Source organism: Camelus ferus, chromosome 3 (genome assembly GCF_009834535.1).
Source record: "Camelus ferus isolate YT-003-E chromosome 3, BCGSAC_Cfer_1.0, whole genome shotgun sequence".
NCBI classification, from domain to species: domain Eukaryota; kingdom Metazoa; phylum Chordata; class Mammalia; order Artiodactyla; family Camelidae; genus Camelus; species Camelus ferus.
This window is the reverse complement of record NC_045698.1, coordinates 74,554,255-74,567,791: the sequence shown is the minus strand read 5'-3', so window position 1 is coordinate 74,567,791 and position 13,537 is coordinate 74,554,255. Positions and strand designations below refer to the sequence as shown.

The following is a 13,537-nucleotide window of genomic DNA, read 5'->3' as shown; positions in this document are numbered from 1 at the left end:
TGGTTAATCCAGGATTCACATACAAGTAACCGTGCTCCAAAATCTAAGCAATTAACTACAATTCTATGCTTCTTGGGCTAAGTCCCTGCTCTACCTCAACAAATGTATTGTTGCCAAAACAGTGTCTCAAAGGATGCATTAGCAATTTATTAACTTTGTCTTTTTGCTATAGGTTGACACACTCAATAAACAATGAATTTTAACTGTCAAAGTTCTTTCCTTGGTTTCATTTTTCTCCCTAGGCTACTTAAAACATATAACGTAGATTTACTTATATTCTTCACTCTTTCTTTATTTCCTGTTTGGTTGTATTTATTTATTCTTTCAATACTTATTGAGCATTTACTAGGTGCCTGGCATATAAATTCAGAGGTTCATAAAATCACAGAACTTCAAGTCTGGGAACAATCTTGGAGATAAAATAAAATTAATGTTCACAATCAAGGAGTATAAAATCTAGAAAAGCTAGATTTCTCGCATCTTGTTCTAGCCGAGAAAAATCTAATTCAGGTATTCCTTCTGTGATCATTTGTACCCATTGGTTTTACTCTTCACAACTAGAAACATTTGATATCATCTAAATACCTCACTAGGCAGTCTTTCAGATCACTTACAAAGAAAATAAACACAAAGGATGCTGCATTAGAGTCCTAGGTCTGCTGTTAACAAAATACTACAAACTGGGTGGCTTAAAGGAATAGAAATTTATTTTCTCAAAGTTCTGGACGCTAGAAGTCTGAAATCAAGGTTATGACACGGTCATTCTCCCTCCAAAATCTCTAGGGAAGGATCCTTCCTTGCCTCTTACAGCTTCAGGTAGCCCCAGGCAATCTCTGCGTGTGGCAGTGTAACTTCAATCTCTGCCTCTTTCTTCACATGGCTGTATTCCCTGCATGTCAGCCTATGTTTTCTTCTAATAAGGAATAAAGTCATATTGAATCAGAACCTATCCTGAAGACCTCATCTTAATTTGATTACATCTACAGATCCTATTTTCAATTAAGGGCATGTTCACAGGTACTGGGTATTAGGATTCCAACATGTCTTTTTCAGGAAACAATTCAACCCGTAACAGATGGGATTATTAACTGCTTAAGTACCTTGATGTTTATACTTTTCCAGCTAAATAAATACCTATTTATTTCCACCCTTTGATTTCTGATTTTAAACCTTTTCTTGGGCCGTGCTAAAAGTACATTTCCCATCCAGCGGTGACTTACCGTTTAGTCATCTTTGATAAAGAACACTGTCAAGTCTTTCCCAAAGCCTAAGTAGATGATTTTATATGCTCTATTACCTTCATGTAAAAGAACTCCAAGAATAATCAGTTAGGCACGATTTCTTCCTCTGAAAATGTTCCCTTTCCCCTAGAAGGTAATTTTACTTAAATATTTGATCACTCTATTTGTTATTATGAATTCTAAGAGCTTGCCCAATATTCAGAAAATATTTACTGAGCCTCCACTATTTGCCAAGTACTGCTCAAGGCAAAGGATGTTGTGGTAAACAAAATGAGGGTGTTTGTCTTGTAGGAGCTGCAGTTTGGGGGCGCTAGTAAAGATTATAGGGGAAGAAAATAGATACTAAAAACCATTCATACATATGTATATACACAATCAAATGAGTTAATAACATATAACTACACACACTAAAGTATTTAATACATAGAAATGCTTAGAAGAAACCTCCCACTTAGTAAACTTTAGCCAACAAAACAGTAGTAGTAGCAGCAAAAATACTAGAAGTAAGTTATGTAAGAAATGGAAAAGGGCAATAGGAAACATAACAATGGTAGGGATGGAGGGATGATAATATAAAAGCCTATTACAGCTACAGAAGTCACAGAGATGTCTCAAAAGAATGACATTTGAGCTGAAATGATGAAAAGAAGGCAGTTAGTCATATGAAGAACCGGGGAAAGAGTTATTAAGGAGAGAGGAAACAGAAAGGCCCTGGGATGAGAAGAGGCTTGGTCTGCTCAAAGGGCAGTGAGATCAGAAAGGCTAGATGTGGTAGATGAGGAGGAGTAGGCTATGCTGGGGGCAGGTGGGCAGGGACATGATCATGTAGTTTAAGCTATGCTAAGGAATTTTATTCTAGTTACATAAGGATGCCACTGGAGGGCCATAAGCAGGAGCTATACAAGATGACATTAAGATCAACTTTAGTTACTATATAGAAAATATAATGTAGGAAGAGCAAGGGAGCAGACAGATAGTCTGGCAGAAGCAGTCCAAGCTACACTTTCTGATGTGTTTTATTAGGATGATCACAGTGAAGGTGCTGCCAAGAAGTCAGATTTGGGACGTATTTTGGAAGTGGCACCATGAGAATTTACTGATGGAGCGGATGTGAGCTTTGTGAAAGAGTGAACACAAGGGCGATTCCCACGATTTTTGGCTTTAACAGCTAATTTGCAATTTACTAAGAAGACGAATATTATGATACTTGCAGATTTGAGGGTATTGACAAGTTTAATATGAGCGTATCAGTCCAATTACTGAATGAAATGATCAAATTCTAAGTCAGTCTTTATAAATTAAATTCACTTTCAGCATGTTTTCTCCATGCAAATGAACTGTCATACATTATATATAATACCAGAAATAACAAAGAATTTTAAATGATCAGAATAACCAAAGCGTTACTTTCACATATTTAAGAACCACATGGCAGGGTGATGACTTTTGGTAGGCATGTTAAAAACAGAAAAACCTTCACATATAAATTTCAAAACTGTATGCATTAATTTAATTTAATTTTTAAAATGTAAGGTGAAAAATAGCTCAATTTCAGAAATTTGGTTTCTCTGACACTGAGCTCCACCTGCTGGTAACTTCTTATCGTTAGGTATTTCTTTTCTTTAGGTATTACACTCTGAAAAAGAATAAAACTCCTAGAGGAAAACATGGGCAGAACACTCTTTGACATAAATTGTAGCAAATTTTTTTTGGATCTGTCTTTTAAAGCAAAGGAAGTAAAAGCAAAAATAAACAAATGGAACCTAATTAAACTTAAAAGCTTCTGCACAGCAAAGGAAAACCATTAACAAAACGAAAATCTACTAAATGGGAGAAAATATTTGCAAATGATATGGCCAATAAGGGGTTAATATCCAAACTATACAGCTCATACAACTCAACATCAGAAAAAAAATAACCCAATTAAAAAATGAGCAGAGGACCTGAATAGATAATTTTCCAAAGAGGACATACATATGGCCAACAGGCAAAGGAAAAGATGCTCAACGTTGCTAATCATAAAGAAAATGCAAATCAAAAACACAATGAGATATCACCTCACACCTATCAGAATTACCATCATCAAAAAGAACACATATAACAAATGTTGGTGGGATGTGGAGAAAAGGGAACACTCGTACACTGTTGGTAGCAATGTAAACTGGTGCAGCCACCGTGGAAAACAGTATGGAGGTTTCTCAAAAAACTAAAAATAGACCTACCATATGACTCAGCAATTCCACTGGTGGGTATTTATTTGAAGAAAACAAGGACATAAATTTGAAGAGATACATGTACCAGTATGTATAAAATAAGCTACAAGGATACATTTTACAACATAAGGAATATAGCCAATATTTTATACTATTATATAACTATAAATGGAGTATATTCTTTAAAAATTGTGAATCACTATATTATACACCTGCAATTTATCTAATATTATACATCAACTATACATCAGTAAAAACAGAAAGAAGAGCTTTTTCTTATAGCTGGATCTCATTTGACTTTACTTGACTTTCTCCTTCCACCAATCCTGTTCTCAGTTCTTTAGTCACTGACCTCTGAAACCAGCCACCTTTCACATTTCCCAAGTTACTAGCTACCCCTTTTCCTCCTTATTCATGCTAAGCCCATTTCTTTCCACCTATAGCCCTGGCCTTCTCACAGAAAAAGAAGTCAGTTCTCCTTTCCAAATTTCAAGACCTTTTCCTTTTGATTTCTCCTCTAATTTTTTTCTACATCTCTCCAACCTAAACTACTTTTGAAAAGGGAAAGGCCAGGCCTAGACGAAATTGTAAAATAGATTAAATTCACCTTCAGCAATCTCTTACTTTTCCTTTTAACACCACACCCACTCACTAGCCTGCTTACCTGTATTGGGACCGCCATCAAATTCTTTTAACATGCTTGCACTACCCACTGAGGGTAACTGCCACTCTCTTTAGCGACCCAAGCTCCTGATTTTAGGTACATATCCATATCTCACAACACTTAGTGTGCTACTTTGATAAGAGGCATTCAGAATTTAAAAGAGCTCTTTAAGACAAAATCCTTTGCCCAGCAGTTCTCAAACTTTTTTCAACTCCAGGAGACTTGAAGGATGCAACACTTTCTCAGCATACTAAGCTTACGATTTTGCCTATATAAGATGAGGTATTTCTACTAACAGCATAAGTGAATCTAGGACATTTTCATTCTCAATGCTATCATTTACTGGCCTCTCAGACATTCTCCTTCATTTATTGAGATCTTTGCAAGTGGCTTATGATTATTTTTTTTCTAGAAGAACCCCTAACATTATCAGAATTATTCTTGTATTTCTAAGTTCCTTGGATGTCTTCATCTCCAACAATGTTCATTCATGCTTAACTTCAGCATCACATTATCCCATTCACAACTACCAGTCAGAACTGCTTCACTTGTGAGAGTTCAGACCACACTTAATAGCTTCTTACAAACCCCTTTTTATCTTACTCAACTATACTTGTTCTTAAACTAGATTAAAACAATCAGTCCTTGAACTACTCTAAGATTTTTCTCCCAGGACTTCAGCCCTTATATCCCACCTTTTTTTTTTTTTTTTTTTTTTTTTTTTTTGCTATTTCTTCCATAGGGTGGATAGGACCAGCATCCATTCTGGCTGGCCGGAGTCCATGGTAGGGGCCAAAAAATATAAAGCATTTAGGCAGACCATTTAGAGAAAGTGCTGCTTATCCTAAGAATTGTAAGTAGCCATTCTTGGAGAGGGGGACAATATAACCAGATTTGTTCTGATCTGAAATTTTAAAAGATTACTTCGGCTGGAGCATGGTGAATAGGCTAAAAGGAGGCCACTGTGGATGGTAACAGACAAGTTAAATAACTCATTATTTTCTAATTGCATTTCTTAATCATTATTTTCATTACTAGTGTGGTTGAACTTTTCATATTTTTATTAAAGCTTATATTTTCTTTATTATTCATAACTTATTCATGTTCTTTGTCCATTCTAAATTGATGCATTACTTTTATAAACCAATTTGGATGATTTGCTTGCATATTTTAAAACATTAATCCTTTGTCATATTTGCAGCACATATTATTTCTAGCTTTTACTCTGTAATTTAACTTTTGTTTTTCAACATAGAAAAATGTTCACTTATATTTTCTTTAGTAGTTTTGCAGCTGTTTTTTTATATTTGAGTAATATATCTGAAATTTATTTTTTTATGTGGCATGAGCTTAAGATCCAAACTGATATTTATCAAACATACAGAATAGTCTTTCAATCTTTCATTTTACTTAAAATAGTCTTATATCCTTATATTAAGACCACATATAGGCTTCTTTGGGCTGAGTATTCTTTTCTATTAATCTACCTGAATGTTCTTGTATTTTAACTATGCTGTTTTAAATAATGTAAACTTCTAGCTGTCCAAATGCTACGTTTCTAACATCATCAGTATGACAGCATTCAATCAAGTTTCAAAATGAAAGCAGATAAAATTTGTTTATATTCTTCTTGTAGTCCCTTATAACATGTGCTACACAGTACACAGAAGTATAACTGATTTTTTCTGATTGAGTTGCTTCTCCTTCAAAGGATTAAATGATTTTTAAACAATTTTGAGAATTTATCTGGAAGAATTAGCTCCTACACTAAAAGATCTCTAGGTAAATTCTGACAGAGAAAAATCTTTCCTTAGTCCAAGATCTTACCATTCATTTGAGATTTACAAACTAAACCAATGATTTTAAAAATTAACAGCTGAGTCTTAATCTTTTAAATATTAATAATAAGAAATAATTTTCTGCAGAACATTATAATAAAAGGGAAAATTTATTAGGATTTAAAATTCTTTCATTAGGTACCAAATGAATCAGTAAATCATAATATTCACATATTCTCTTTATTAAACCTCTCAATTAAATTAAAGAAATTAATCTGTCATAATAATAATTTTTAAAGTTTAAGACAAAAGACTTCGGAGATAAAAATATATGAATCCTTCGCTACTACATGCAAGGTCAACCGTCCACCTACAAATCAAGTCAAAAGATAAATTTTAAGACAGACACTATTCAGTTTAATCAAGGACTTAGCAAATAAATTGTAGAGGCTGAAATAACTTTCTTCAGATAGAAGGAAATTAGATTATTTTAAAATTTTTAAGAAATGTCCTGAATATGTTATGCAGTGCTCCACATGCCAAGTAGTTGCTTTTGATTGATTTACTTTAATGGGTGTAAAAAAAAAAAAAAAAAAAAAACCCAAAATTCTATAATATAGGAAAAAAGGAAGAATTGTATTCATTCATGAATAGAAATTTTTAGCAATTTTATTATTCAGTATCATGAAAAATTAACCATGTTTCTAAAAATATTTTTTCTTTAGATGATTAAATTTCTCCTGTCTTTTCAAACAATGTATCTGTGTTAAACTACAATATGTAATAGTCCAAAGATTTTCTTAAATTTTTAATTAACACAGAATGAATGTCAGTTATTACTGTCTAAAAGTTAAGTAAACAGTAATCCAAGAAAAAAATCCACAGGAAGAAAATCTAATTACCGTGTAAATAATAATAAAATCACTATTAATAAATTAAAATGCTATGTTACATTTAACTCTTTTGTGAATTTGCATAAGTCACCTAACTTTTCTGCTTTCATTTTTCATTTTTATCTTGAGTGGTATTCCAGTATTCCTAATTTCCTTGGAAATGTAGATTTGGGAGTCATCAATTGATGTTTAAATCATGACAGAAGGGAAAGAAAGCCCACAGATACATGATTAAAAAGAAGAGAAAAGGATTGAAGGCCAAGGGCTCCAGGCTAAAGCCTGAGGAATATTAATGACCAATTTCATCACAGCACTTAACTCTGATGTTTTCTTGTTAATCAATTATTTATGGCAACTTTCTGCCTGCTGAATGCTGATTTTCAAGTGCAGAGACCTCGTCTATTATTCCTGGATGCCTCCATCTGTGGCACACAATAGATACTTATAGAAGTTGGTTAACACTGTCTAATAAGGCAGAGGAGGGGAACAGGAGAATGGGGACAAAGGTACAAGGTATAGAAGAAAAGATTTAAAAAGAGAAATGGAGAGGATAGGGAAAAGAGAAGGGACCAAAAACCAAGTGCATACTAAGCACCTTCCTAACTATCTCTGGGGCTCTAGAATTTGCCTTTGTCTTCGCATTCACTCCTTTAGTCCCCGTAACAATTCTGTAAGGTGCACATTACTAAATACATTTTACAGATGAAGAAACTGAGGTTTAGGGGTGTAAAAATTCACTTAAAGCAACGGAACTCATGATGATTAGATTCAAGTTTCCACATTTTCTCCACCCTGCCCTGCTGGTAGAAAGACAGCCTTTAAATAACACTGAAAGAAAGGAATCAACAAAGTATGAAGAAAAAACAGAGTTCAACTAATAGAATGAATAAATAATAGTATGGCATAAATTGACAACAAAGAGAGTTATTTTTAAAAGGCAATATGAGTATTAAAAGCTGTTAATTGAATTTTCTATAACTGCAAACTTTAAAGAAAAATGTTATTTTAGGAATGAAGTTATAAAATACAACGGCATTTAGGAATTTTTTTCTTTCAAACTATTAAAGAAGACTGGCATTAATATAACATGAGTAATATTTGTGTAAAAACTGCTTTGTGCAAAATTTTAAACATAAATTTTAACCATGTAGTAGAAGAAGAAAGTGGGCTTCAAGTAAACTAATAACACTAAAACTTTTCTTTAAAAAATTAGCTGGTCAATGCTATTGATGTCAGCAATACATAAGTAATAAGTTAATTACATGATACTTTATTTAAAAAATATTTTGTAACCTATTATGGCTAAAGGACACAATACAGTCGGCCCTCCATATCTGTAGGTTCTACATTCACAGATTCAACCAAATGGAGATCAAAAATATCTGGGGAAAAAAAAAATTCCAGGAATTTCCAAAACGTAAAACTTCCGTTTGCCCTGTGCAGTCAACTATTCCCATTGCATTTACATTGTATTAGGTATTATAAGTAATCTGGAGATGATTTAAAGTATCATCATGGGTGTAGGTCATATGCAAATACTAAACTGTAACTACTGCAGGGGCTCCTGGAACCAATCCCTCTTGGATACCCAGTACTTCAAACACAATGCAGATCTCAAACATGCTTATCTATCATCTAAACTAATAGGATACACTTTTAAAAGATTTATGCTTAATGAAAAATAATACCAAGACCAAGAATAAAGACTAGCTGAGAAATAAGCACACATTAAGTCATCATTCCTGTGATACTCAAATATCATCTACATAAAAGACAACAGTAGCTTACTAAGTGGCAGGCACTATTCTATGCACTTCTTAAATGTGTAAACTTTGAACCATTCCTCACAACAAACCCAAGAGTAAGGAAAACTGTGATTCCTAATTTACATGTTGGGAAATTAGCAGGTATTTAATTCTTGCCTAACTTTACTTTGTCCTTTTATTATATCCCTTTAGAGCTAGATAACCTTTGGGTGTTAAGTTTGTACTAAGATATTAAGAGATCCATAATTAAAAAGACAAATTAGAAATACGTACACATATATACATATTCATATATAAATATATGAAAATGAAAAGTAGATTTTTCATTTGGTTTATATATTATGCATGTATATATTATGCATGTATGTGTATAAAAATAAAAAAGTTACTTTTCATTTACTGTTTACTTGATTTGGCTTATATATTCACTGTATATGCATAAAAATACGAGCACAGGAAATAGTTAAAATACAGAATAAAAACAGTTCGAATTTTTAAGGGTTACTTTTTTCTCCCCTGATAATGAAGATACTGAGGCCTAATGCAAAAAAAGTCTCTGGCATCATCCATTAACTAGTCTGTGATATGAACTGACTTTATTTGTATGAACTAAAGAAAAATGAATATTTAAAGGAATCTTTTTTAACTGAATACAATTGACAGATAACATTATATTAGTTTCAGATGTGTAATATAATGATTTGATATTTGTATATACTGAGAAATGATCATCATAACCACACAGTTGTAAAATTTTTTTTTTTGTGATGAGAACTTTCAAGATCTACTCTTAGCAACTTTTGAATGTACAACAGAGTACTTTAACTGTCATCACCATGCTGTATATTATATTCCCCTTATTTACTTTATAACTGGAAGTTTATACCTTTTGACCACCTTCATCCATTTCACCCATACCCCATCCCTGACTCTGGCAACCACACACAATCTGTTCTCTGTATCTATGAGTTCATATTTTTGTTTTGTTTTGTTTAAGATTCTACTTTTAAGTGAGATCATACAGTATTTATCTTTCTCTGACTTATTTCACTTAGCAAAACGCCCTCAGGGTCCATTTATATTTTCACAAATGGCAGTATTCATTTTTATGGCTGAATAATATTCCATTTTATATAAATATTTTATATATATCAATCTCACATCTTCTTTAGCTGTTCATTTACTAATGGACATTTACGTTGTTTCTGTACCTTGGCTATTGTAAATAATGCTACTAGGAATATGGGGGTGCAAATAGCTTTCTGAGTTAGTCTTTTCATTTCATATTATTCATGTCATATCATTGACAGACAACATTGTATTAGTTTCAGATGCGTAATATAAAAAAGCAGAAAACATGCAATATAAATTTGGCTTTTGCATATGGTGTTTCTGGAAGGTTATCTCTGAGGTAGGGAACTGGGGACTAAGGAAAGGACATTTAGACCCCAGTACATGTACATGTACCATCTACTCAGAGAAGTTAATCAAGGTTTTGCCTTTACAAATAAGAAATACATAAGTTAATCCTGCAGAAAATCTACAATTCATACTTATGAATTCAAAGAGTATCTATAAATTAATTTACATGTGAACTAAGGCACATTATTAGAAAAAACTGAAATACAATCTTTTATTTTAACAGTATTTCATAATATACAAAATACTTTACAAATATTATCTCATTTCAGACCATAGAAATCTTGTCAGGCAAGATGAATAGATATTCACTTACTCCTTTTATGGAAAAGAAAACTCAGAAAAGTTAAGCAAACTGACTACAGTTAGACAGCAGAGACAAAGTTCAATTCAGGTCTCCTGATTCTTAGTCTGGTATGTCTCTCAGTGTATTTGATGAGTAAGGCTTGGAGTTAATGTTTATCTTATATATTTAAAGAAAGAAAATGTACTTGATAATGAAAACATATAGAGCTCAATGATGTTGTCAACAGTATGTCTCAATTGATATAAGCCCAATTTAGTGTTTAACTATAAAACAGAAAATATATAGAAAAATGGTAAAATGAAGTACTACTGAATCATAATGACAGACAATATTTAATCAACAAACCAGATATTTTGTTGGTTGGATATGTAACAAAACAGAATTTACTGATAGTACTGTTCATCTAAGCAGAAGTAACAGTAAAGTATGCAGAGAATATAAATATGTTGTATATTAGTCTAGCAAAAGGGCATAAAAATGTGCAATTTCAGAAACATCAAAGTAAAGGCAATTATAGGATGGCTAAGCATATTTAAAAGTTAAGAAATCATTCTATGGTGCCATCAATTCCAGATATATCTGACATATAAGGAGATTCTTTGAACAAAAATTATTATATTTGGTCCACAGCACCTGCTGTTTTACAGTAAAGTAACTAGATTACTCTGAAGTGAAAATGAAGTCCAGTTCCTCGATTCAACACATACTTGTTCAGAACTTATGATTACAACTAACAGCTAAAAACAAACGTGATGTTTTCCAATAAATAAATTGAGAGCGAGCACGTGAGAGAGAAGAAAGTCAGCTAATGTTTACTCAGGGACTAGAAAATCCTGGTTACTTCCATCATTATCCAACGGCAGCCAACAGTCTGCCCCAGAAGGCAGATTTTTCAGCCCTGCAGAGCTAGAAATGAAGAATAAGATAAAATAACCTTTGGGTTTATAGAGCATTTGAACAACTCTAAACACCTTCAGAAGTATCAGCACATTTAACCTGTCAGTACCGCAATTAGATAAGAAAGGATTTATCTTCTTATTCAGCATTCCCCAAAGTACATTCCATTGCACAGTGGTCTCTTCAGGACACTCTTTGAAAAGGGATTGGACCAATATTTCTAGAGACAGTGTATTCCATGCTATAGTTCCCCTCTTGGACATTTTGATTCAAAAAGTTTGGAAAATTCCTGCAGTCAGTACAACTGTTTCTTTTGCCTTAACTCAGCCTGTTGCAAATTCTGGACTCACTTCTCCTTGGAACACCTCGAGGACACCAAATTCTCTTGATTTCCTACTACCTCACTGTTCATTTCTTCTTAGTCTCTTTGTGATTCTTTCTTGTCTGGATCTCCTATCCTGAAGTGCTCTGGAGTTCAGTCTTTCTTTCTCTTTTCTGCTCTAGCCTCTCTTTGCTTGATAACCTTGTACAGCCAAATGATTTAAAATACCATTTGAGGCCAACAACTCTTGAATTTATATCTCCAGTTCAAACCATACTATGGAACTCCAGGGCCAACTACCAATTTCCACACAGACTGTTTTGATGTTGTTTGGAGAGTCAAACTGAAGTCTTACCCTTCTTTATCAAAGCTCCTCTATGTGCAGTCTTTCCATGTGCTTGAAACAAGCTCTATTTCTCTAATAATCCTGCTAAAAACTATGTCATCCTTGACTCTTAGGTCTCATACCTCACATTTGTGCTTTACACTGGAATTTGACACAACGTTGTAAAATGACTATAACTCAATAAAAAATGTTTAAAAAATAGAGATATATATATCTAAAATATATATATATATATATTTCAACTGAATATGTTGTGTTGATGTGCAAAATACATCTTCACATCGTTTGTCATTTTTACTTCTTTCTTTTTTATTATGGAGTTTTCTGAGCTGAATATAACTATGGTTTGTTGTTTGAATAAAATTTTGTTTTTCCTTAAGGTCAAAAAAAAAAAAAAATCTCATGGGCTTAACCTTCAAAACATATCCAGAGTTAAACATTTCTTGTCCCTTCCCATGATACCATCCTTGCTTAAACTGTCATCTTTCATCACCTAGGTTACTATTATAACTTCATTCTTCCATCCATATTTACCTTAAGTATATTCTCAGCACAGTGATCCATTTATATCAAAAAGTCAAAGCATGTCATTCCTCTCTTATAACTAACTCCCCAACCCAATGGCTCCCCATTTCATTCAGAGAAAATCCATAATCCTTAATTATGTCCCACAGGCCCTGAGATCTCTTCTCCATATTTCTCTAATGCCATTCTCTATACTCTCACCTTCCCTCTACTCAGACCTCCTTACTGTACCTTAGTCAGTCCAGGCATGCCCCAGCCTTATAGTCTTTGCAACAAACACACCCTCTGACTGGCATGCTCTTTTCCCAGAATGTATGTGGCTTTCTAGCTTCCCATTTCAAGTCTTTGTTCAAACATCACTTTCTCAATAATGTGTACCTTTATTTGAATTTGAAATTGTGTCCCAACCTCGGATATTCTAGATCCCCAACCTCCTACCTTGCTTTGTTTTTATATCTTGGCATTTAGCATCTTCCAATATAACATATAATTTACTTATTTATTAACTGCCACTCACCAAACAATGTAACCTCTAAGAGAGAGTCTTCGCTAGTTTTATTCACTGAGATATTACAAGCATCTAGAAATGTCCTTGACACATAGTAAGTGCTCAACAAATACTGCATGAATAAATAAATGAAACATATTATCTACAGGTAATAGAGAATTACTGTGCAACACTTAATATTTATCATTTCCTCCTTGGTATTTCACACAGGTGAAAAAAGGCAACATTAGATGAATGACTTTTCTTGGCAAAGATGTTTCTATTACTAGCCTCCACAATTTTTTAGATTTAAATTAATAGATAGGCTTTAATTTTCATTGAATTATATAGTCAAAATAAACATCAATACATCTAAGAGCTTGACTACAGTCCCAACCCTGATGACACATCTGAATCACCCTAGAATTTTTATAAGAATACAGAATCACTGGCCCATTTCAGTGGTGCAGCACCTTAAAGTTACTCTTCCACAGAAGCATTCACCACCGAAGAGTCTGTATTTTGGTTAACACTGCCATTAATTAGAATCATGTGAAATAGTTAATGCTTACTCTTAAATAATATTTAGGCTAAGTTTTCACAATTTTCCATGATATCATGGTTTAATTTTTAGCTCTCCCAATTCTTCCAATATTCAACTAAACTTCCCTTGCTGAAA

The 13,537-nt window shown here is 33.1% G+C and overlaps 1 protein-coding gene across 10 annotated transcripts in view; it reads right to left on the bottom strand.

Moving 5' to 3' along the window:
• FER (FER tyrosine kinase) overlaps nt 1–13,537 on the bottom strand; it is a 367,832-nt gene that overhangs the window by 243,032 nt on the left and 111,263 nt on the right. The window contains exon 11 of one of the 10 annotated variants that reach the window (XM_032476476.1): nt 10,296–11,187. The exons of the other annotated variants lie outside the window; for them this stretch is intronic. Within the exon in view, the coding sequence (XP_032332367.1) occupies nt 11,131–11,187 (57 nt within the window). The 3' untranslated portion in view covers nt 10,296–11,130. Of the gene's footprint in view, nt 1–10,295; nt 11,188–13,537 lie in introns of those variants that run through there. 10 annotated transcript variants of the gene reach the window in all.